Below are 22,038 nucleotides of genomic sequence, written 5' to 3'. Positions count from 1 at the left end.
ACCCTGCAGGTGAATAAAGCTGTACCCTCCTACCTCTGGTGTCCGCCTAAATAGGAGTCCATGTGCCAACCCTCATGATTTGACCAAGACGCTTCCGATATTTTCATCAAAAATTGTGCTTTTTTGTTTACTTTCTCCCTCCTAAAATATTTCTAACCTTCAACTCAATCCAATGGGAAAATTAAATTCTCCAGATTTCTGTTAAAAAATCTCCCGACGGTCCCAGCTCTGGCAAAATGTTGGAATGTATGAACAAAGACGGTAATAGTGAATACAAATATTAAGGGACGACGTGATGATACATTACGAGGCTTGGTGAATTGGAATTTCAGGGCAAGGGCTATCCCGGCGAGCTATCTTCCTTACTCATCATGAAGAAGCTGTGCTTTTCGTTTTTCTTGTTTGACTTTTAAATGTTATGTACCAAACTGTTTCTCTTTTGCCTCAGCTCTTAGAATAGAATTGGACAACTCATTCATGGCACACAGTAGACTGACGTACACGACGAGTCTGCGTATAACTGTTGGTGGAGGGGTTCATGTTGAACGCCCCACACGTGGCTGTCAACAAGCACTTGCGGTCGAAGACTGTGTGCTAAGGGTTGCGTGCACATCTCCTAGAGGACTGCTAGGTGCCGCTGTGGGCGAGATAGTGACAGCGCGTTTGGCTTCGGCGCTCTGGCTCTGTGTAACCTCACTGGTAGAGCACTGTGGCAGCAGCAGCACCAGAGGCTGCGGAGCGCGGCTCTGGCTTAGCCCGCGCGACCACAGAGAGACGGTAGCCCGAAAGGTTCAGAGCGGACGGAGCCCCGCACACAGAATGGCTCGGCGGCACAGGAGTGACCCTCAACCCCCGGCTGGTACAGCATCAGCGGCACACCGGCTTCTAGCGCTTGTGTGCCTCCTCCGTGCGGCGCGCGCAGACACGGAAGGTGAGTCCTAGGAGGACGGAGAAGTGTGTGTATACAGAACACTGGAACCAAAGCAGTGTATCAGATGTTGTATGTATGTACACAACACACTATATAAACCCTGTCTGTAAATCACATTGTCTACGGTCATGTGTATATATTTTTGCTTTTACTGAAATACAAACATTATTCTAAATTGCCCTAAATGAGGACAACACAATTCCTTATCCAGCAATACTCAACAAACCAATAAGTCCACAAGTTAATATTCGGACCAGACATATCCCACTCGAGTTACATACCTACACAGCTTGTACACAACGCCCCCCCCTGGGCCTGCTTGTGACCCACCTCCTTGCAATACCGGGTAGAATCAAGAGGTTACCATCCACGATGCTCTCCGTCTCTTCATAACAAACTGACGTTACTGAAAAAATTGATCCTTTTTGAGAGATGTGCACTTTGAAGTTAGTTTACTTGTTCAACTTCTAAATTAAAGTGAAGAACTGGAACGTGTCGCTTTAACTGCGCTCACAGTCGGTGTCGGATACATCACCAGTAAATAAAGCATTACTTGTGGGCTCGTATGTTGGTTTCAGTATTTCTTGCCTTTATGTGTTCTGCTGTAAGGATTTGCACTACACACTTTGCCATTGGTAAGAGCTGTAGGCGCACTGGAGAATCTGGGTGGGTTTGGTTGTTGGGATGAGGGGGCCGGGGGGAGGGGGGGAAGCACTATCGTGGTGTTAATGGTGCATATCGGAAGTAGCCGTAGCTCTGCATGTGTGTCGGCTTTCTATCTGTGGTGGATTAGGAGTATCAAGTGGCTTGCCCCCAGAGAGGAAACAGTATGGGCCTGTGTTGGTGTTAGAAGTGTAGAGTTGTGGTGTTTGAAGTGTGAGAATAGTATATTTTAAGAGCAGTGTGCAGGTGTCTAGTCTGAGCTAGCCTAATGTTACTTTCGGCACTCGCTTGCCACTTTGGTTTTAAGCAAAAACCGAAAGTGAAGACCCGCCCACTTCGTGGAAGCCCCCGCCCATTGACACGCCACTTTTATAGATTTGAAAACTGCAGTACAATAACAAGAGCAGAGAAAATCATGCTTGCAGCTATTTATTAGTATACCTATATTCTTAGCAATCTGCATTATTAAAAGAAATTATTATGTAAGGATGAAATTATATTTCAGAAAACTATATAGCATACATTTTTTGACCTAGAAAAGATGAAAAGCTAAATTGGTTCTGACAAAATTGGATCCAGTAACTGGCAAGCTGTTAAGATTTTAACAAGATGTGCATTAACCCACTTGACTATTTTGCCAGATCATTTAATTTGTGCAAACGTCATTCATTTTAAAATCACCTGTAAAAACATTACTATAGTAATTGATTTAAGCCTTGAAAGCCAGTGCATCCTTGGAACAGCTCAGTGGGTTAATAACCTGCTGCAGAGTTTTAGCTGTAGGTTTCACAAAAATCACTGTGGCGTGTCCATTAACCTATCAAACATTCCAAAAGAATCTCCCGGTGAGAATGCTTCTTTAACCATTTTATAAAGTGCACACACCTTACAGAATGGTCTGTTGCAATTTTTAGGAAACTTTGCCATCATTGTCCAACCAAATAAATTTGATGTGAGCATGAAACTTTAAAACCTAGCATAGGCAAATCCAGCATTAAGATGGTTTTTCCATCACTACCTGGACGCAGAGGCCAGTCATGGAATCCAGCCAGAATATTTTCCACCAGAACCTTAATCGTTTTGTCAGATGATATAAGAGATTGAGCAGGGTTTACTGACTTGCAACGGACTTCTCCCAGTTCCTCCTAGCCTTTCACAGGTACTGGCCTGCCTCCCCATTGTATGTTTGTTGTTGTACTTGTTATTTTTTTTAAAAACTTTATTTATAAATAGTTCATATTCGGTGCAATTAACAGTGCACAGTGAGCCTGATACCAAGCAATTCAATCATTTAAACATACAATTGCTCATAGAAGGCATACAATATCAACCTGCACACCACTGTCCAGTGACACAGGGCGTCAATCCGGTCAGTTCTATACCATTTCAGCTCTACAAAGCAGGGCCCCGTCCCCACACCACCTCCCTCGCTCCGACTCCCGGACTAGCTCAGCCCTGGACAGCAGTAGGACGCGCACTGGATTCCAAGACCACCCCCCCCCCCCCGTCTAGATCTAGCCAGTTGTAGTCAGCAATATTCTTGTTCAATATCACTGCACCACGCCAGATCCTTCAACTATTTTGCCATGTTGGAGCTACCAGGCATGACAAAGCATTAAAATGCAACAATTCGACAGCAACATACAAATGGATAGTAGCTTTTTTCCTCTTTTTGGGATCCCTGCCACCCAAACAAGCAACAAAGAAGATATAGCGGGACTTCACAATTATTCATGCTCCCTGTCACTTCTGTTACCTGCTGCCAAAAGGGAGCCGGAAGTAGGCAATTCCATAGGATATGTATAAAGTCAGGCTTATCGTATTTGCACCTTGGGCATCGTCCATCACAAGAATGATCAAATCTCATCTGCACTGCCGGTGATATGTATGCCCGATGGAGGATTTTAAACTGAATGAATCACCACCACTCTCGTGTATAGGCACATAATTCTCCATCTCGCATCCTCGAACTCCTCCCCAATATTTGTCTCCTGTCTCGAACTACTTATTGGCACCTCCCGGGGGGCAGTACCTAACGCCAATCGATAAATTGTGCAGATTACTCCCCTACTATTGGGCGCTTTAACCAGGAACTTCAAAAGGGGAACAGACACCGACCAAGCCTGAAGCGCCTCTCGAATTCTAAAGAATTGAAATGCCCGCCCAAAAGTGTCTCCCAACTTAGTTTTAACTTGTTCCTACATGTTCCGCACTCCAAAGTGATACCACTCCCCCCTAATTTTGCTATGGCATGTTGGTGCCAAGCACTGAATGTCCCAAACCCCAAGCTCAAGAGTATAGGGAAGGGCGACTGACAACCTTTGACACAACTTCCGCCATGCATGGACCGTACATGCCGCTGGATCAAAATAGGCCCTTAACGTTAATTTGTCTAGAAAGCAGAATGCTTTGCAATTAATATGGGAAAGCAGACCTCCGTTCTATCCTGACATGCAGGAACTGTTGCGATCCAGCATCCAATACGGCGCAAAGGACACCTGTAAAGCCAGATAATATAACTCCAGGTCTAGCATATTAATACCTCCCTGTTCCCACGCCCAGGTAAGCGTTGCCTATTTTATTCTAGGTGTCTTCGGACTCCACATCAATTTAAGCATGAGTGGCCTCAGCGTCACAAAAAATGGAGCCCCCGGCCACACCGGGACATTAAGAATCAAATAGCTTAGGTAAAACAATAATTTTCATAATCGCTACCTTCCCCAAAATCGAGAATGGAAGCGACACCCACCCGTCGATCTTGGCCCGGGGTGTCTCTAGGTAGGCCCCATGATTCTCTTTAAGTAGTTCAGAGCGACTCCTGCTGACTTGGACACCTAAATACTTTGTAGAAACTTGCTCCCAACTGAACCTTTCCACTCCTGGGGGCCGCATAGTAACCTTGTTCAGAGGGAACAGGATTGATTTAAATCAGTTAACCTGAAGACTTGATACACCTCCAAACGCCTCTATCTCCTGTGAAAGGGGCAATAGATTATTACCTGGATCTTTAATGTATAATATGATCTCGTCCGCATAAAACGAAATAAGTTCTCGGGTCTAGGGGTGTCACGGTATTGGTTTTATGGCGGTATGATAACCTTCTTGCCAAATGATGGTATATCATGGTTATCACAGTATAGCAGGTGGAGTTAACTAATCTTAAATATTTTATTAAAGGTCATAAATTGTCAGGATTTTGAAACTTGTCTCTGCACATTTTTTGCTGATCCTCCAGGAATCTAAGGTGGCTGCAAATTTGGTATTTCATGGCGCTCACTCGATCGCCTTGAATGAAAGAGTGACTAGTGGAAGTGTTAAAATGCACATTTTGAGCAATGAGCTTGCTGCTCAGTCACAGGTCATCGCTTTGAAAATCAGCCTCAACCTGCATTATTTTGGGACCACATGGCATGGGCATCATGATTCCTCGCTGCAATCAGTTATAAAAGTTTGTTTTGATAGCGCTTTATCCCATTAAAGGGAGAAATGTCACTCATTTGAGGTCTGAAAGCCCATGTCATTGTGTTTCTTTTGTCAAAATGTCATAGCCAACACGCACTCAGCGACAGGTTGCATATTGATCATCTGCCTGGTGTATTATAAAGGTCTGATGTTGGAGTCACCACTGATCATGTAATCCTAACAGGACAGCGTTCAGTGGGCGCTGTTGATTTCTTTCTTGATTCTTGCAATACATGTTCATTTACCTTCTTAAAGATAGTGGCACAAACATTTTGAAAATGACAGTTAAAATACATATCGGCACAAATATGGCCTAGACCACCACATCACCACAGCCCCATCATTACCATTTTCCCCGGGTCTAAGCGCATTAGGACCCTTGACATGTGAGTTGAGACAGAGGAATGCTTTCATGGTTGGTGTCACAAATCAAGGATAGACCTGAGAAATATCTCCCCCTCATTGCTCTTGATACTTCAAATTGAATGTATTATCTGTCCTGCCTGCTTGAGTCCAGTGCCATATGCAGAAGGCAGGTGAAGTATCAAGTGAAGCAACAACTCTAGTGCCAATGTGTAAATCTACACAGTGGGACATTTTGTGAGGGGGCAGTTTATATACTAGCACTACAGACTACAGAGCTAACGTTTTTTGTGGACATGCATCAGGAGGGCATCCATTTCATTCCCCCCTTTGAATTTTAGGATGTGTAGTTGCCCCATCTTTCAAATTGGTGGGAAAACTACAAATCGGCTGAACTTCAACCCGACTCTACTGATCACAGAGAAAGGGCGGCCAGAGCATCAAAGCTGCATTTACTAAGGTAGCCTCACTTTCCCTATGCTCTTGTCTGCCAAACGCCACATCCCACAGTGCAAGATCCAGAATGCGGAGCACTTGCTTACTCCAGCCTTTCCAAATCAGATTGAAAAGCTCACTTAATAGCTGCAGGCCCTAAAACAGTATACCGGTATAAACAACGTGACGGTTATTATAGTTCAATTATGCTGTTCACGGCATCTATAACGGTATACCGTTACACCCCTACTCGGGTCCCCCTCAATGCAAGTCCCTGGTGTTTATGATATGCCCGCAGCCCTACAGCAAGCGGTTCCATCGCAATTGCAAATAAGATTGGGGATAGCGGACACCCCTGTGGCATTCCTCGTCCCAATTAAAACCCTTGTCTCAATAAAAACGCTGTTGAGTGCCTGCCAAAAAGACCCATTCTCGCAGTCACCTTGGATTATAATACCATAACACATTCCAGAAAGTATGACAGTACTCTGATCTTCTCTAGTACAGCAAACAGATAATCCCAAGCTGCTGAGTCAAACGCCTTACCCATGTCCAACAGCGCCCTGATGGTCTGTACAGAGGGATCAATCTGTGCCAAAACCCTGAACAACCTCAGTAAAAAAATAGTGCCAAAGACGAGTACGCTCGTCCTTTTTGCATAGACTTGCATAATAGCCTGGCACGTAAGGGGTTAAGGGGACCTGGGCCCGAGATCGGAGGGTAGCCAGGTGACCAGTACAGTTTCAGTCAGGAGTTCAGCAGGGGAGAGGAGGAGAGAAAGCAGAAGCAAAGAGGAAGGTCTTGAGGTGCTTCCGGAACCAGAGATGGTTCGCCTCAAGTTTTGGGGAGGCTGTTCCAGAGGGAGACCCGAGCCGAAAAAAGAGATCTACCACCAACTCGTTGCTTGGAGAAGCGACTGACCCTGAGGGAGTTGGAGGCGGATGAGCGAAGAGCTCGAAAAGGAAGATATGTAGGAAGAGACAGTTGGGGGTATTGAGGCTCCAGGCCCCAGAAGGCCTTGTGGACAATGCAGAGGATTTTGAACTTAATTCTTGCAACCACTGGGAGCCAGTGCAGAGATTTCAGTCCTGGAGAGAGACAATCCCTGTGCTTGAGGCCAAAGACAAGTCTCGCAGTCCTGTTCTGGATGAGTTGCAGATGGTGGAGAGTGGAGGCAGGCAGATTTAGAAAGAGGCTGTTGCAGTAGTCCAGCCTAGAGAGAACTAGAGCTCTGGAGACAGTGAGCTTCTGGGGGAAGGAGGGGAAAGGAAGAATACCCCCGAGGAGGTGCCGCTGGTAGTGCGACTTCTTAGAGAAATCCGAGATGTGAGGAGAGAAGGAGAGTGTGGAGCCAAGATGACCCAGAGGTTTTTAGCCTCACAGGTGGGAGAAGGAAGAGGGCCAAGAGAGGCCGGCCAGAGAGCGACCATAAAGGAGGGAGAGGGTGTGCCGATGAGGAGAATCTCATATTTACTGGCATTAAGGCAGAGATCGTTGGCGGCACACCACTCCTGGATAGCAGGCAGTCAGATGTGAGAAGGAGAAGAGGTGGTGGAAGGGAGCCTGAAAAGGAGCTGAGTGTCATCCGCATAGCACTGAAAGTTGGTGCAGAGAGTGGCAATGCGGTGGGCAAGAAGTGCCAGGTATTTGTTGAACAGCCAGGGAGAGAGGTTAGACCCCTTGGGAACAACACAGGTAGAGATGGAGGAGAGGAAGGACCCAAGTTGGTGGTCAGCCAAGCCAGGGCCTGATCAGTGATACCCATCTTATCACGGAGATGGTTGAGCAGGATGGCATGGTTGACCGTGTCAAAGGCAGAAGAGAGATCAAGTAAGATGAGCACATGGGGGGGGGCCTGCCCAACCCCAACCACCAGTGATAACCCCTCCCTATCCTTGTCGAAACACACCTACCTCTCACCTGGGTGCCTACCCGGGGGCACCAAACTCTGCAACATCGTGACTAACCACCATGAGCTACTTCTGATTAGGAGGCCAACATGTACCAGGATAACCAGCAACTAGCATGTTTCTTTATATAATGAAACAGTCAAAGCAGCCAATTTGGAACTGTACTACGTACCCAATCTCTAACCGCTAATCCCCACTCTATCTAGTGTGAACATAGCAATATTCTACAAAAACATTCTTGTTTAATAATTCAACCTCTTAAACCCCCACCCTCTCAGGTCTTAGGCAAGGACTCAACATATGCAATCACTTCCGCCCAGTGCACCAGATAAGATTTTGAGGTTGGAGTATTTTACTCCCTATTTTTAAACTTTGAGATTAAATGTGATTTCAAGAGAGTAAAAATGACTTTTCTCCTTTGCAAGAGAGTAAAATGTATGTGACATCCAGCTGACATGTCTAAAATCTGTATGGAACTCATTACCATGCAGCAGCTTTCTACATCGTTACAGAATACACCTTTCATCATTTCTCTAGCTCTGGCCATTTGTTCTCTCCTGTATACATTTATATGTTGAAAACACAAAAACCTAGCCAATTACAAAATAAATCAAACATGGATTGTGTTGTGTGTTTTGAAGTTTGATAGAAGAATTGCCTTTTGATGTTTAATGAAAGTCCCAATTTCCTAGAGCTATTACTAACTAATGGAATGCCAATGTTAGATTACAACAGTGCAGAGAGTAAAGGACTCCATGTTAAACATATGTAATCTCATAGTCAAATTGTTATTTATATAGCGCTTTTACATATAACATATTTATCACAATTATCACCAAACCGAAGCTAGTACTCCTTTATCGACCTCGAAAGGCTGAGTTGGCCTTGCTGGGATTCAAACCTGCAACCTACAGATCGCAGAAACGAGTGCTCAACCGGCTAAGCTATCTTATTGGCTAACATCTTTCAGAGGTCGGTAAACTGAGTATCGACTGAAGTATAACAATCACAGTGCCTATATGTTGGACAATCCATGTATGAAGCGCTACATTAAGTTAAATACATATCCGGATTATCACAGGGACAGGTTTTGCTGAGTTTCTATTTCAATTAAAAATGTAACTTTCATTTGTTTTTGAACAACGCTTGCACTTCCTGGAGAGACAGGTTTTGGATGTTTTAATTGTGGTCTTGAAGATTTGAGCGGCTATAATACCTGTGGTTGGTGTAATGACAATCACTCATCTTTGAGCAAAGACTCTGCTGCCACTGACCATTTATAGTAATGTACCCCATTGTAAACTAAAGTGTAAATGGAATCTGCCTCTGCATGGTTATACACACAGCACAGGAACTCTGAAAAATACAATTGTGCAATACTGGTTTGCTTTCACTGGGGGGGGGAAAAAGCATAATTTGTTCCAAAAGATTAATTCTCAATTGCAACTTAGTTTATAATCATATTAATTATGCAATCCTAAAATGCTAGGAAAATACATATGCACAGTGCTTCTGTTTGCTCCATGAACATCTACACACAACACGGCAGAAGCTGAATGGAAAGAAACATTCCTTTTTATCAAGGTGTGCAGCTTTTTTTTTTAAAGGCTTCAGGGAAATCTGTTTCAGAGGCTTTTCTCCATGGCTTGCAATTACATCCATGTAGAAAATCAAAAGCAGCATTCTGGTTTCTGTTAAGTAACCTGACCTTTGCACTGCCCTCTGCTCTAAACGTCTGCGTAAATACGCACAGGAAAATAATAAAGCTGACGTATTTACAAGATTTTCATGCATAAAAAGGCATGGTACGACCCTTATCTGGATGCCTGCTTCCATCAGAACCGTGAAAAAGTGAGTCGTGTTTTCATGAATGGCTCGCAGCCTAGAAGGGTACAGCATCACATACTGCATCCCTTTTTCCCTCAGTAAATAATCGTTTTGCCGTCAAGAATGAGACCGGCCCTCTGCACAGACTGGGTGAAATCCTGGTAGGACACCCTTGCCTCATTGTACTGTAGATCTCTCGGCTCACGTATCCGTAGATCTCCCAGCTCACGTGCCCTGCGCAAGATGGTTTCTCGGTCCCGATAGTTCAGCAAACTTGCAATGACCTATCAAGGGTTCTGCCCCGGTCTGGGTTTCTGCATTGAGACTCGGTGTGCTCTGTCCATCAAAAATGAAGGGGGCAGCAGGGGATCGCTCTGAACTTCTTTGATAAAGGCCTCCATAAACAGTTCCATGTTCTGTGCTGGTAGCGACCCTGGGATCCTTCCCACTCTAATATCATTGCGTCTGGACCTTGCTTCCAAATCCCCGTTATTGTGTCAGATTTCTCTCACTTCCTTTGGAAGCCTGAGGATTGCCAGGGTCACTTCGCTGCTCGTGTCTTCCAGTACTCCCACTCAGTGCTCTGCTTCACATACGCGACTGCTCTCCCTCTCTATTCTCTCTTGCATGGGATCCATCTTGTATTCCATCCCGCTGAGTCTAGTGTTCACAGACGCAAAGCTGTTTTTCATTTCCGCCAGCACCAAGCTCGGCTCTGAGGACTGACTTGCCATCTCTACTGGTTTTGTTATAGCAGGACAAGGCGATGCCGCCTCTCCCTGTCCTGTTGATCCAGGTGCAGCCATAGTGCTCTTGTACAAGCCCATTCCTTTCCTTTGCGTGAATTGCAGGCAGCCCTGCTTCTTATTTCCTTTGGCCATCTGACTGCAGCACCCAAATCTTCACCTTTGCACTCCATAACAGCGTGGATGGCTCTCCCCAACTTTCATCCAATAAGGGGCAAAGCACTTGGGTTCAGGGCCACCCAGTTATTGCATACTACGAGTACTATTCTGCTTACGCCGCCCAATGTTTGCTGCTGGTCCGCCCGGCCGCACTGTCCAGCACTCTGTTGGCCCCAAGTTACAGATCTTCCAGCCGCTCCCTTGAGCCACCTACACCAGTCCCATACACAGGCTTCACCCCACTCTCACCAACCCAGCTACTCGGCAGATTTGTGTCAGGTTCTTGGTACTGAGAAGGAATTTAGCTGCTTCCAGTTACTCAGCTCCTGGGCAATTTCAGGGCCATTCGCTCCACTGTGGCCCTCATATGGTACTACAGGTTGCCAAAGGGGCCCTCCCTGCTCACTAACATGCAACGGTCACTGCCAGCATCCAGCAGTAATAGTGCCAAAGGGATGATTAGGCCAACCTTATAGTCAGCCCGTTCCACCTGCTACCACCTCTGTTGTAACAAAAGAAGTACAGACCGTCGTAGCTGCACTGTAACTTCAAGTACCACTCCCTTACTCTGCGCATGCATGTTGCTAGGCCGTACGGACCCGTTCTCCCGTATCATGCGCACTTGCCACGATATCCAGCAGCTCGCTTCAATGGCCTCGGTGATGAGGTACATACTGCCTTTCGAGCTTCAGCGCCACTGACGCCAGAAGGGGAAAGAAGTGCTCTTGTTCACTCCCGAGCTTCCTTCACAATCCCACCTGCGGGGTGCCTCACCGATCAATCAGCCCACTGATCACAACCCATGTCACCCTACGGGACCTCACTGCAGAGGCGCCTCAGTAGTCGCCCTCCCCCCGCTCTGATTGCAGCATGCGAGTCCCGAGACAGACAAGGCCCTGTTGCCTGCCTAGAGGGATCGAACTTCAAAGGCCTGAAAGCCGTCCAGGTGCATTGCCGATATTTTATTTATTTTTATTTATTTGTATAGCGCTAAAGCCTGCGGGCATCGAAGCACATTCCAAAAAGACAGGACATATAGTTGTAGAGAACGGGACAGAAAGTAGCCACAAATAAGGCCATTTCACGGGGTGCTGAGAGTTGTCATCTAGTCAAGAGTTTATATGAATGGCAGCGTTTTTAATTTCTTTCTGAAGTGGATATAGTTGGTTTCCAATTTCAAGGACATGGGTAGTTGATTCCATTTATGGATGCTTCTGCTCGGGAATGCCTTGGCTAGGCCGTTCAGATTTTCCGCTGAAATGGTTTGGAGAAGACCTTTGTTAGAGGATCTTAAATTTCTAGTTGGTTCGTGCCACTTAAACTTTTTTTAAGTATGTTGGGGCTTTACCATATAGTACTCGATGGACCATAGTGAGGGACTTGAAGATAATTCTCTCTTCCATGGCCAGCCAGTGTAGGTCTTTTCTGTCGCCCGTAATGTGTTCCCTTCTTGACCTGCCCGTGATTGTCCTAATAGCATTGTTCTGAATTACCTGGCATTGCTTCGGGCATTTACTATTTGCTCCGAGGAGCAAGGAGTTGCCATAGTCGAGTCTAGATAATATTGTTGCTCTGGCTATGGTGATGCTATTCTTCTGATCTAGCAGGGGTCTCATTTATTCAAAAGTTTTTGATGCTATTGGCTATTTCTTTTTAAGTATGCAGTGTGAGCCTCAGCTCCTAGTGAGACCTGCAAGTAGACCCCAAGCGTCTTCACTTTCCCAGATATTGCGATTTGGGCATTTTTGATACTAAATGAGGAGTATGATGTGTTTAGTTTTTTTCTGGCATGTCGGGACCCAAAAATCATTAGCTCCGTTTTGGTGCCGTTAAGGCACATCCAATTATCCTTCATCCAGCTATCGACAATGTTATATATGTTTGTAAGTTAATCGCTGTCTTGTTTAAAGTCTCCGCTAAGCTCGGCGAAATTAGTGAAGAATATTCCCATTTGAGTCAGCATGGTACATAGGCATCGCATATACAGATTGAATAGCAGTGGAGAGAAGCTAGCTCCCTGTGGGACTCCACAGTCCACCGGTTTAGTGTTGGAGGCCTTGTTTCCCCAGACAATCCTAGATTGTCTGTCTTGTAGAAAAGAGGATATCCACTCAGTTGCCTCTAGTGAGCAATTCCCTGATAGTTCTAGGGCTTCTCGGAATCTTGTGTGATCAAGCAGATCAAAGGCTGCCGAGAGGTCTAATAAAATCAGCAGGCCTGATTTGCCCTTGTCTAAAATACCTAGCATCTCGGTCTGCAGATCGAATGGAGCCGATTCGTTGCTATGACCTGTCCTAAAACCAGACTGTTGGGGATGTAGTAGGTTGTTCTCGTCCACATAGCTCTGGAGCGGTTCGGTGGCTACCTTTTATCTAGTATTTTGAACAGGAAATTGCAGTTTGTTATAGGTCTTAGATTTGCAGGGTCCTGTTGATCTAGTTCTGGTTTCTTAGGCAACCAAAGCTCAGGCCCTCATTCTTTGCAGCTCCACCTCACACTGTGCACCAAAAGTGCAGGGTTCGGCCAGGGACACCAGCTACAGCAATGGAGTTCTGGCCTCGTTCTCTCTGCAGCTCCTCCTCATGTTGCTGCTGTGTTCTCGCCACAAGGCAAAGGGACCCTGCTCTGCCAGCTGAATCTCCATTGGGAATTGTGTGCCGATCTCCAAACTTGAGCCGTATAAGCACCTCTGCTCCTCTCATCTTGTTTCCTTGGCAACCTGCAGCCAACACGAAGCCTGTGTCACGCTGTGGACACAGGAGAGGAGACGCGCCATTGTGCTCTCTTTGTCAGATCAAGCCATATTCCGCGGATGACATTCACTTTCATCACACGGACCGCCACTCATTGTGTCCGAGGCAACTTTGGATTCGCATATCCTGTGCATTGCCAGTGTAACGCTGCACTCGCTACTTGAGAGATCCCCTCCCGCTTCGGCCTCATCGCACTAATAAGATATGTTTGTGAGAGTAAGACAACACAGATGTCAACTCTCCTGCACATTGCCAATCCCACAGGGAATAAATAATACCCCACAAGGGGGAGCTCCCCTAGTCAGACCACAACTGGGTCATTTTAATTCCACATATACTCTTGGTCCTGAGGAAGGCCACTACACCTATCCGCCGAAAACGTAAATCACCCCTGCGTCACCATCCAGATACGCATGAGTGATGCGCCGTCCAGGATTAATACAGGCGCTATAAGTAGACCCCGAGTTTATCCAACAAAGCATTGAGACCTATCAAACAGCAATATCCTAATATATCTTGTCCATAATTAACTATTTCTTTTTTGGACTCTCGATTTGCTTAACCAATAGGACAATCTCTCGATTGAATATGAATGATTGATACAGACTTATTGAGAGAACAGCTGTGTACAGATTGGGTCCTGGTCACAATTTATTGTATGATGCAGGCAGTACCTTGTGTAATCTGCCTTTGTGTCAAAACACTGTTCTGTTTTGGATATCAGCTGCACTTGCTTTGAACTTACAAATTTCCTTTTCTTCTGTCCTTCCAATCTTTGATTTTGACTTTAGGCCTATTCGATTTATTTTTGCCTGTGTATATTATGTATATTTAGGAATTGTTTTTTCAAATATTATACCTGTGAATAATAAAATATGTGAAACCGACACAATTGCTAAATATCTAGCACAGTGTGTTCTAGCCTCCGGAGATCGGAGAGCCAATACGAGGACATATTAGTACGTGTTATTAATGAACACAGATTGCTGGCACTCCACTTTGAAGAAAGCCCTCATAAGGACACCTCTCTAGGTGTTAGTCATTACACCTCGTGCAGGGTGTTCCTTTCTCAATAGCCATCATATGAGACCGCATACAGTGACTTACACCACTGTTAAAGTATGTAGTTTTTTTCTGTTGGGACTCCTCTTCTTGTATGTTTCCTCTCTTATCTCAAGCCAATTTGTGCTCCCATAACTGGGCCATAAGGAACCCTGGCCCCCTTCTCCAAACCTTCACCTACAGAGCTTAGTAGTCAGCAGCCATCTTAGTTGCGATCTTTTGAGTGCCCCCCACCCCGTTGTTGCACTTGTTAAGCATATCATACAACAATAGTAAAGATCTTTTTTCCTTGCACCATAATCAGACCCCCCCACCCAAGCTTTTGGCGATTTCACAATCATTTAAAATCAAGAGCAATCAGCATTTTACAAACACACCTGCAAAATCAGCAGTTTTTGCAAAAATGACAATTTTTTTCACAAAAGGACCAACCAATCTGCATTAAAAAAAATGTTTTAAAAGTAGTCACCATATGGTAGTAGTGGGCCAGACTAGGAGCGGTTAGCCAGTGGGGGAGCAGTTGGGGGGGGGGGGGAAAAGCAGTGTGTGCAATGGGCCAGAGAGGGAGCAGTGATTCAGAAAGCCGAGAGGGGGAGTAGTGGCCCAGACAGCAGGGAGCAAGCTGCATATTGGGAGAAAGAATGGGGGAAGAGCATGATAGACTGGGAGAAAAGTTGCGAGATGGAGAAGGGGTGTGAAAGAATGAAGGACTGTAGACTGCAGGAGGAACTGGAGCATGTTTGGTGTGAGTCGAGAGCACGATTTGATGGTGTAGCAGGGATTAGGGAGTGCAGTTTGTGGCTTGTCAGGTGACGGAGCAAGTCAGTATACACACGATTGGCAGAGCGAGGGGTTTGTTATGATGGAGAATTGGTGGGTGTGAGAGGTGTTGGTGAATGGGGAGCGTGTCAGTGCTTGGGGCATTGGAGAACGTGGAAGGAAATATTTTTACCCTTAGCAATGATAACGATCAATAAATGTATTAATATAAAATGGGCTCTTACAATAAAACATAAAATTGGAGCAAAACAAACAATGTTCAGTCAAGCCAAGGACATCTGGGACTCTATTAGCTTGTTTGAAGAAACTACATACAAAATATGCAAATAATGACAATCTGGCCCATTTGCAACCTCCCACGCTCCCTCTTTTGCATTCTAATTCTCTGGCACCTTCCCATCAATACAAAATGTGCAGCAAAAATACTGCAATAAATACAAATTTGAAACACTAACTTTGCTATTTTATGTAGTAAAATGTTCAATTTCGTGCCGAAAAATCCGATTGGGTCCGAATATGTTTTCCCAATGGAAATACAAACCTATACATAGCAGACTTGAATATTGATATGGACATGTTGTGAGTGCTGTAACCTTCACTGGAAATTGGTTAGCTAAATAGATCTGAGAGGAGGTTGCATTCTAAAAATACTTTTTATAGAGCAGTGGCCCCCATAACATGTGATCTCTCCCACCCAGCCCTGACTGTTCATTCAACTGCAGGTTTCTTTCTGGTACTTGTAGTTCATCTTTTCCGAAATGTGTGCACAGCAAAGCAAATGCAGATTGGGGTTGGCAAAAAACCAAACCCGGACCACTAGTCTGCTTCTTCCACACCACTTCCTCCTTCCACTATATGGTGGTTGTGAAGTAGAGATGTCTATTCCCTGCTTCTGTGTTGTCAGGCGAGAGTGGTTCGTCCAGTGCCGAGTGTTTCTCTGCATTCAGGTATTCATCGTTTTACTTTTAATTCACCCTTGCAGAGCTGTAAGTAACAGAAAGCAAAAAAAGGAAGCAGGCCTGGATGCCCTATTCACACATGACACTGCAACAATGCAATGTGTCTGAAATCTGCCGGGGGTTGGTTATATTATTCATAAACCTAGCTTGCGTTTTTCATTACTGAAACCACGCGTCCACTATGTTGTTTCCGAGTACATATAATCTGCAGTTTTGAAAAAAAATATACTGTTTTGCTTTCAAACAAGCAGGCAACTTTGTACATTTCTATACGCAGTTTACATTTTCTTTCACAAATACACAAAATAACTGGTGAGACAAGTTGTTTGGACCTACCTTTTAAAATGTATATGGGTCAGCAGATTGAAAAGCCCTAACATTAGCACTTTGCTTGAGGAGTTGGAATTTTGCACTTGAAAGGGTCACTGAAGGTGAATCTGTCCCGTGACTCATCCATTAATTGCTGTCTGAGTAGCCCATATCAGACAACAGAGCTGTAAATCACAGCTCCCAGGAACATAGCAGGAAGCCCATTCATCTCTGGCTGACACACCTTTTAAACCCCACAGGCCGAGTGCCCCTGACTGCCAAACCTTGAAACTCGGCCTGTCATCCCATGGTTTGTGAAAAACGGACACCCGGACTAAGCTCAGAAAATACGCTGAGCCCGGTCTATATTCGGATGGATGGCAGCTTTACTCGCCCCCCCCTCCCCAGTATTGCCCCCAACCTGAGCTGACTACCCTATAGGGATGAATGCACACTTGCAGTGAAGGAGAACGGGTGCGGGGGTGTGGGGGTGGGGGGGGGGTCGGCAGTTTACTGTGTCTTTGTACATCGACGAATCTGCAGGGACATGCCAATTGATCCTCCTAAGAATTGCTTACGCTTCGCCTTGACGGCGCTGGCTACGCAGGATATTGGCTGCGAGTAAAGCAGCACTTGTCTTTGGTTGTAAATCCTACGGTAGATTTCTGTTTCTCTTCGGTTGCGATTGACTCCTCCCGACATGTCCACTCTGCCTGCGACACCCACTCCTTCCAGAGACCGTTTTGTGCTCTACTTACCGTAGATCTGATTTCTTTGTTATCCGCAGCTTCTTACTGAAACACAAAAACAGCACAGTGTAATTTTTCGCATGATACACTATTGTACTATGCAAGGTATCGGATCGCCAAAAGTTTTATTTTGTGATCTGTGTATGGTGACCGGTCGTGCTTTGGTGGGCGTAATTTTGCCCTCTAACTTGAATGCTGGCAGCTAACCAGTACCCTTTTGTTCCTGGGTTTCCAGTAGCAGTTTAGGCGGCCAGGGACGTGCCATGTTGGCAGATATCTTAGCTCTGTTTACGACATCCATATTTGCTTGCAGCGCATACTCACTCTGGTTTTATTTTAATTTTTTTTTATTTGTAAAGTGCACTAACAGCCCGTAGTCATCGAGGTGCTGTTGCAAGGGATTTGTCTTAGATGCAGTAGGATTACTTTGCTCTTGGTTACAGTGAGCATCTATTCGTACAAGTTTAAAAAGGTTACATGCATAGCTGGTTACAGGCCAGAATATCATACAGAAGGCATTGAGACCATTGTGGCGCAGTTTAAACAAAAAGCATAGTTTTGATCGCTTTCCGGAATGCTAAATGTGGTTACCGGCATATGTGGGTTTCTCTGATCTTCGATGGGTCTGTAACTTGAGTGTCTTGGTGAAACAGCCGGAGACTTACTGGCGTAATCACCTAATTCTGTGGGCTTGAAACAGTGGCACAACGACCATTGGGCAGAAGGTATATGCCAAAAAGTCCGAGGTCAAAAATACCTACTACCAAAACTCCGACCTTTAAAAAAAAAAAAAAAAAAAAAAAAAAAATGTTATTTATTATTCCCCCCCCCCCATTTGTTCACATATATATGTGGGGGGGTAAAGGTAACAGAAAATATATAGGCGTAAGGTGGAGGGGGAGTGGAGGGTCTCATATATACACACACACACACACACATGGAGAAAAAAAACCATAAAAAAATAAAAAGGTCGGATTTTGGTGGTAGGTCTTTTTGACCTCGGACTTTTCACACAGATCCGGGCAGATGGGGCTTTCAATATTGGCATCTGCATTCGCAATGGAAATCGTGATGGGCTGTTAGTACGTGCATGTCAGGGCAGTGGTTGGAAGGGTAGGGGGTAGACGGCTTATTCTCACTGAATTCCTTGAGCATGTTTCAGATGTGATGGAGAGCGTTCACTGCCTTTAACATTAACGCTGCTCAGTGGTAGTGTACTCTGGCTGCATCCAAAAAGGAGGGAGTGGGATGGCAGAACAGATGGGCGGGTCGTGTCTGGGCTTCACCTTTGGTTTGCAATGTTCAATGTAACTTTTTGTAGCCAGCCAAGACCTTGGCTGGAATAATAAAATGATGCCATTCACAGAAATATAAAAACAATGCATTCATACATAGAAATCTTTAATACAAATGTGTGTGCAAATTAAACAAGATACTATTTGATGCACATCTTCTGACAACATGTATATTATCTATGAATCCTCATTTACACTAAAACACAATATAAATAAAGGTTAAACATATTTTGATTGTCAATAAAATGTGAACTGTGTAGGTCTCTATACATTATCAGTAGGTAAATATGTACTTTTCCTACATGAATACTACAGGAAGTCAAAGGGGACCGTTTAATGTTAATTTTGAATGACTATCTTTTCTCTTAATGAATACTTTTCTTTGTATTTAACAGTAATTGAGCAAAGCAGAAATTCAGTATTTTGAGCAAGCCCATAGCTGCACCTTTGTGTAGGCATGGGGTAGGTGTTTGTCAGGCACTGTTATAATGAATGGTATTACCTGACCATAAGAGGAAACGGCTGGAACATGGTGTGATTATGTAGGCATATGAGTGTCTGACATGTGCCTATCTAATGCCAAAACTGTTGATTTTTGTCGATGTTTGTTTAGGCATGACCGCAGTGCATGGAACATGTGTAAATAAATTGTTTGAAGGCACGCTTATTGAAGACCTTTTTTATTACACCTGTAGCGCTTTAGCAGCTGCAATTAAGCTCTTATAAATGTCATATCATATCTTAACTCTCCGCAGATTACTTAGAAATAACACTGAAACATCGGTCCCCCCGCTCATGCACCTACTTGACTGTTTTGCGCAGATCTCGGGTTTCACTATAAACACGGCCAAATCAAAGGGCCTGAACTTGTCCGAATCATCACAGGTTCTACACGCCCTACAGAACACTTTCGCTCTCAGCTGGGGAAACTCGGAACTCCCTTACCTGGGCGTTCGTTTAACTCAGACATACTCAGGCCTGAAGAAAGCCAATATTCCCTCGATAATAAAAGACGCGAAAGAATCCCTGCAAATAAGGTCCGTCCAAGAAATATCATGGCTAGGGCGCGTGAACGCCATCAAAGTGACCCTGTTACCCCGGCTTCTTTACTCATTCCAAGCCCTTCCGGTCCAAATTCTAGAGCGGGACCTACAGGCCCTTCAGAGAGCAATAAGGCGCTTTATTTGGCAACATAAAATGTCCCAAATCCAGCGTAGGATCCTCATGAGGAGCAGGCAGCTGGGGGGACGGGGACTCCCATCCCTTTTGAGATACTATCCGGCATCCCAAATTGCCCCCATCCTAGGTTGGGCAATCCAAGCAGACCCCCCCCCCAATGGCGGGATATTGAACAACTGTACACAGATACCCCCCCCCCTTTCCCATCTCCCTTTTTTTACCGCGAGAAGCACGAACTTCTAGGAGATCCCTTCTCCCATCTACAAGAGCCACGCTCCGCTGCTGGGACAGGCACTACACCCTAGGGGGATCACCCCGGGACTAGGCCCCCTGGCTCCAATCACCCAGAACCCATCCTTCACTCCAGGACTCCAACCCAGATCGTACTACAACTGGTCAAAAACGGAGACCTTGAGACTACAAGAGCTCTATGCCGATAACAGCCCCTGGACCTTTGTTCAATGTAAAGAGAAATTTGACCTCCCGGAGACTGAAAGATTCAGATACATCCAACTTAGGCATTGGATTTCCAATCCGTCCATAGCAAAGGCTGCAATTAGAACCCCCACAGGCTTAGAATTAACGGTCTCAGAAGGACGACGCTCACATAGAATAGCGTCAAGTTATCGCCTCCTGGAAAATTTCCTTGAAGGGGAGAAACTCACTTAAATGATAGCATGGCTAAGAGAACTAGGGAAGGAAATACCCCCAGAATCCTGGCAGAGAATTTGGGATAGGGCACATAAGGCCTCTAGATGCACCACGGTTAGGGAATGCACACTTAAGATATGCTACCGGTGGTACTTCTCGCCACAAAGGTTACACACAATGAATATAGAATACCTCGAGGTGTGTTGGCACGGCTGTGGAGCAAAAGGAGACCTGGGACACTTATGGTGGCATTGTCCGACCATTCAATCCTTCTGGCTGGAGATCAGTTCCAAGATTAAGGATATTTGTGGCACCCTCCTCCCCATGGACCAACTAGTGCTGCTATTGGGAGACACCCCAGACGACGGGGCCTACCCTCAGTCTGGTCCCAGAGCGAGACTAATCACACAGCTACTCATGGCAGCACGCATCACGCGAGCTCGATTCTGGAAAGAGCGGCAGGGCCCACAGATTGCGTATTGGTGGGTTAAGGTCTGGGAACTTCTCGGGGTAGAGAAATTGACGGCTGCTATTGAAGACCGGACAGCTACATTCCAAAAAGTCTGGGGACCTTTCCTGGACCACCTAGCAGAGAAAGAACATATGTTCTTCCAACCCAGATTTATCAAATACCTTCTTCATCCCTGACAGCCCTTAAAACATAGAAACACCCATCTGAATGAATGCCAATTGGAGAGTCGCTGGAGGGCCTATGAAGGCAAAGTTGTGAACCAAGGATAAATCTGGGGGGGATGTCCCTTCCTCCCTTTTTTTTTTCCTCTTTCTTTCCCTCACTCCCTCTACTTCTTCACAGGAACGCTACTGAATATGAAACAATATCTTTCCCTTAAGGGTTGAGTACAAACTAGATTCACTTGAGAAATTATAAACATGTTAAAATGAAACGTTGATGTATTGTTTGAATGGTTGGTCGGAGTTATAAGGTTAACGACAAGTATTGAACTTATGAATTTTTGTAATTGATCTTCTTGATTAAGCTTGAAAGTAAACAATGTTTACATTAAAAGAAAGATTCGGAGCAAGAAACTCTTATCTTTGGGCCTCCGAGGTCAGTATAGGCAATGGACTTCCTCGAGAAATTGTAAAATCCCAGATGAAATACTGATGCATTTTTAAATGATTAATTGAACCTGTACACGCATGGTTGAATGTGAAACTCCATGAACTTTGGCAGCTGATTACTCCTGGGACAAAGTGATATTGCACATTGCTATTGACTTGATGTGTATTTTGAATGAATTCAATGTATCTCAATGTTTCAATAAAAAAAGATTTTGACAAAAAAAAAAGAAATAACACTGAAAGGCCAAAGTGTGATTTTACTTTTTGATAAAGCTAGCTCAAAGACCTACCATAAGGATGTGTTTTGGGTGGGTGGGAAGAGCTGGTAGCAGGTTAGACTGGCCATGGGGACCAAAATGACCATGGGATGGGTTGCTAAATAACTAAACCACATAGTACAATTGTGTGTCGCTTCTCACATGTCCTGTAACTTTACTCGAGTGCAATGCTTCCGGCTTATAAGTACCATCTAATACCCAAAACTAAAAATGGACTTAAGTAAAACTACGGTTCAAACAAAGCTCTGTGGTTGGGTGTCCCTCTGGTCTTCGCCCTGCTGTTCTGGCGAGTCACTATATTTTGGTCGTTGGCTACATTCCACCCCTTGACTGGTCCTTGACTCCTGGGTAAGTCGCTTTCCAACACAAATTGAAGCAAAAGGCTTCCATTTTCTGTGTGCTGTTTCTGTTTAAAGTACATTTTGAAAGCCTTAAACCCCCCTC

The 22,038-nt window shown here is 45.0% G+C and overlaps 1 protein-coding gene across 1 annotated transcript in view; it reads left to right on the top strand.

Moving 5' to 3' along the window:
* Positions 1-677: 677 nt before the first annotated feature.
* The window catches only part of TMEM131 (transmembrane protein 131), a 2,512,175-nt gene continuing 2,490,814 nt past the window's right edge, over positions 678-22,038 (top strand). Inside the window, exon 1 of the mRNA XM_069636582.1 lies at positions 678-931. Within this exon, the coding sequence (XP_069492683.1) occupies positions 820-931 (112 nt within the window). The 5' untranslated portion in view covers positions 678-819. The remainder of the gene's footprint in view (positions 932-22,038) is intronic.

Source organism: Ambystoma mexicanum, chromosome 7p (genome assembly GCF_040938575.1).
Source record: "Ambystoma mexicanum isolate Mex_15411 chromosome 7p, UKY_AmexF1_1, whole genome shotgun sequence".
Lineage (NCBI taxonomy): Eukaryota > Metazoa > Chordata > Amphibia > Caudata > Ambystomatidae > Ambystoma > Ambystoma mexicanum.
This window is presented reverse-complemented; position numbering and strand designations above follow the sequence as displayed.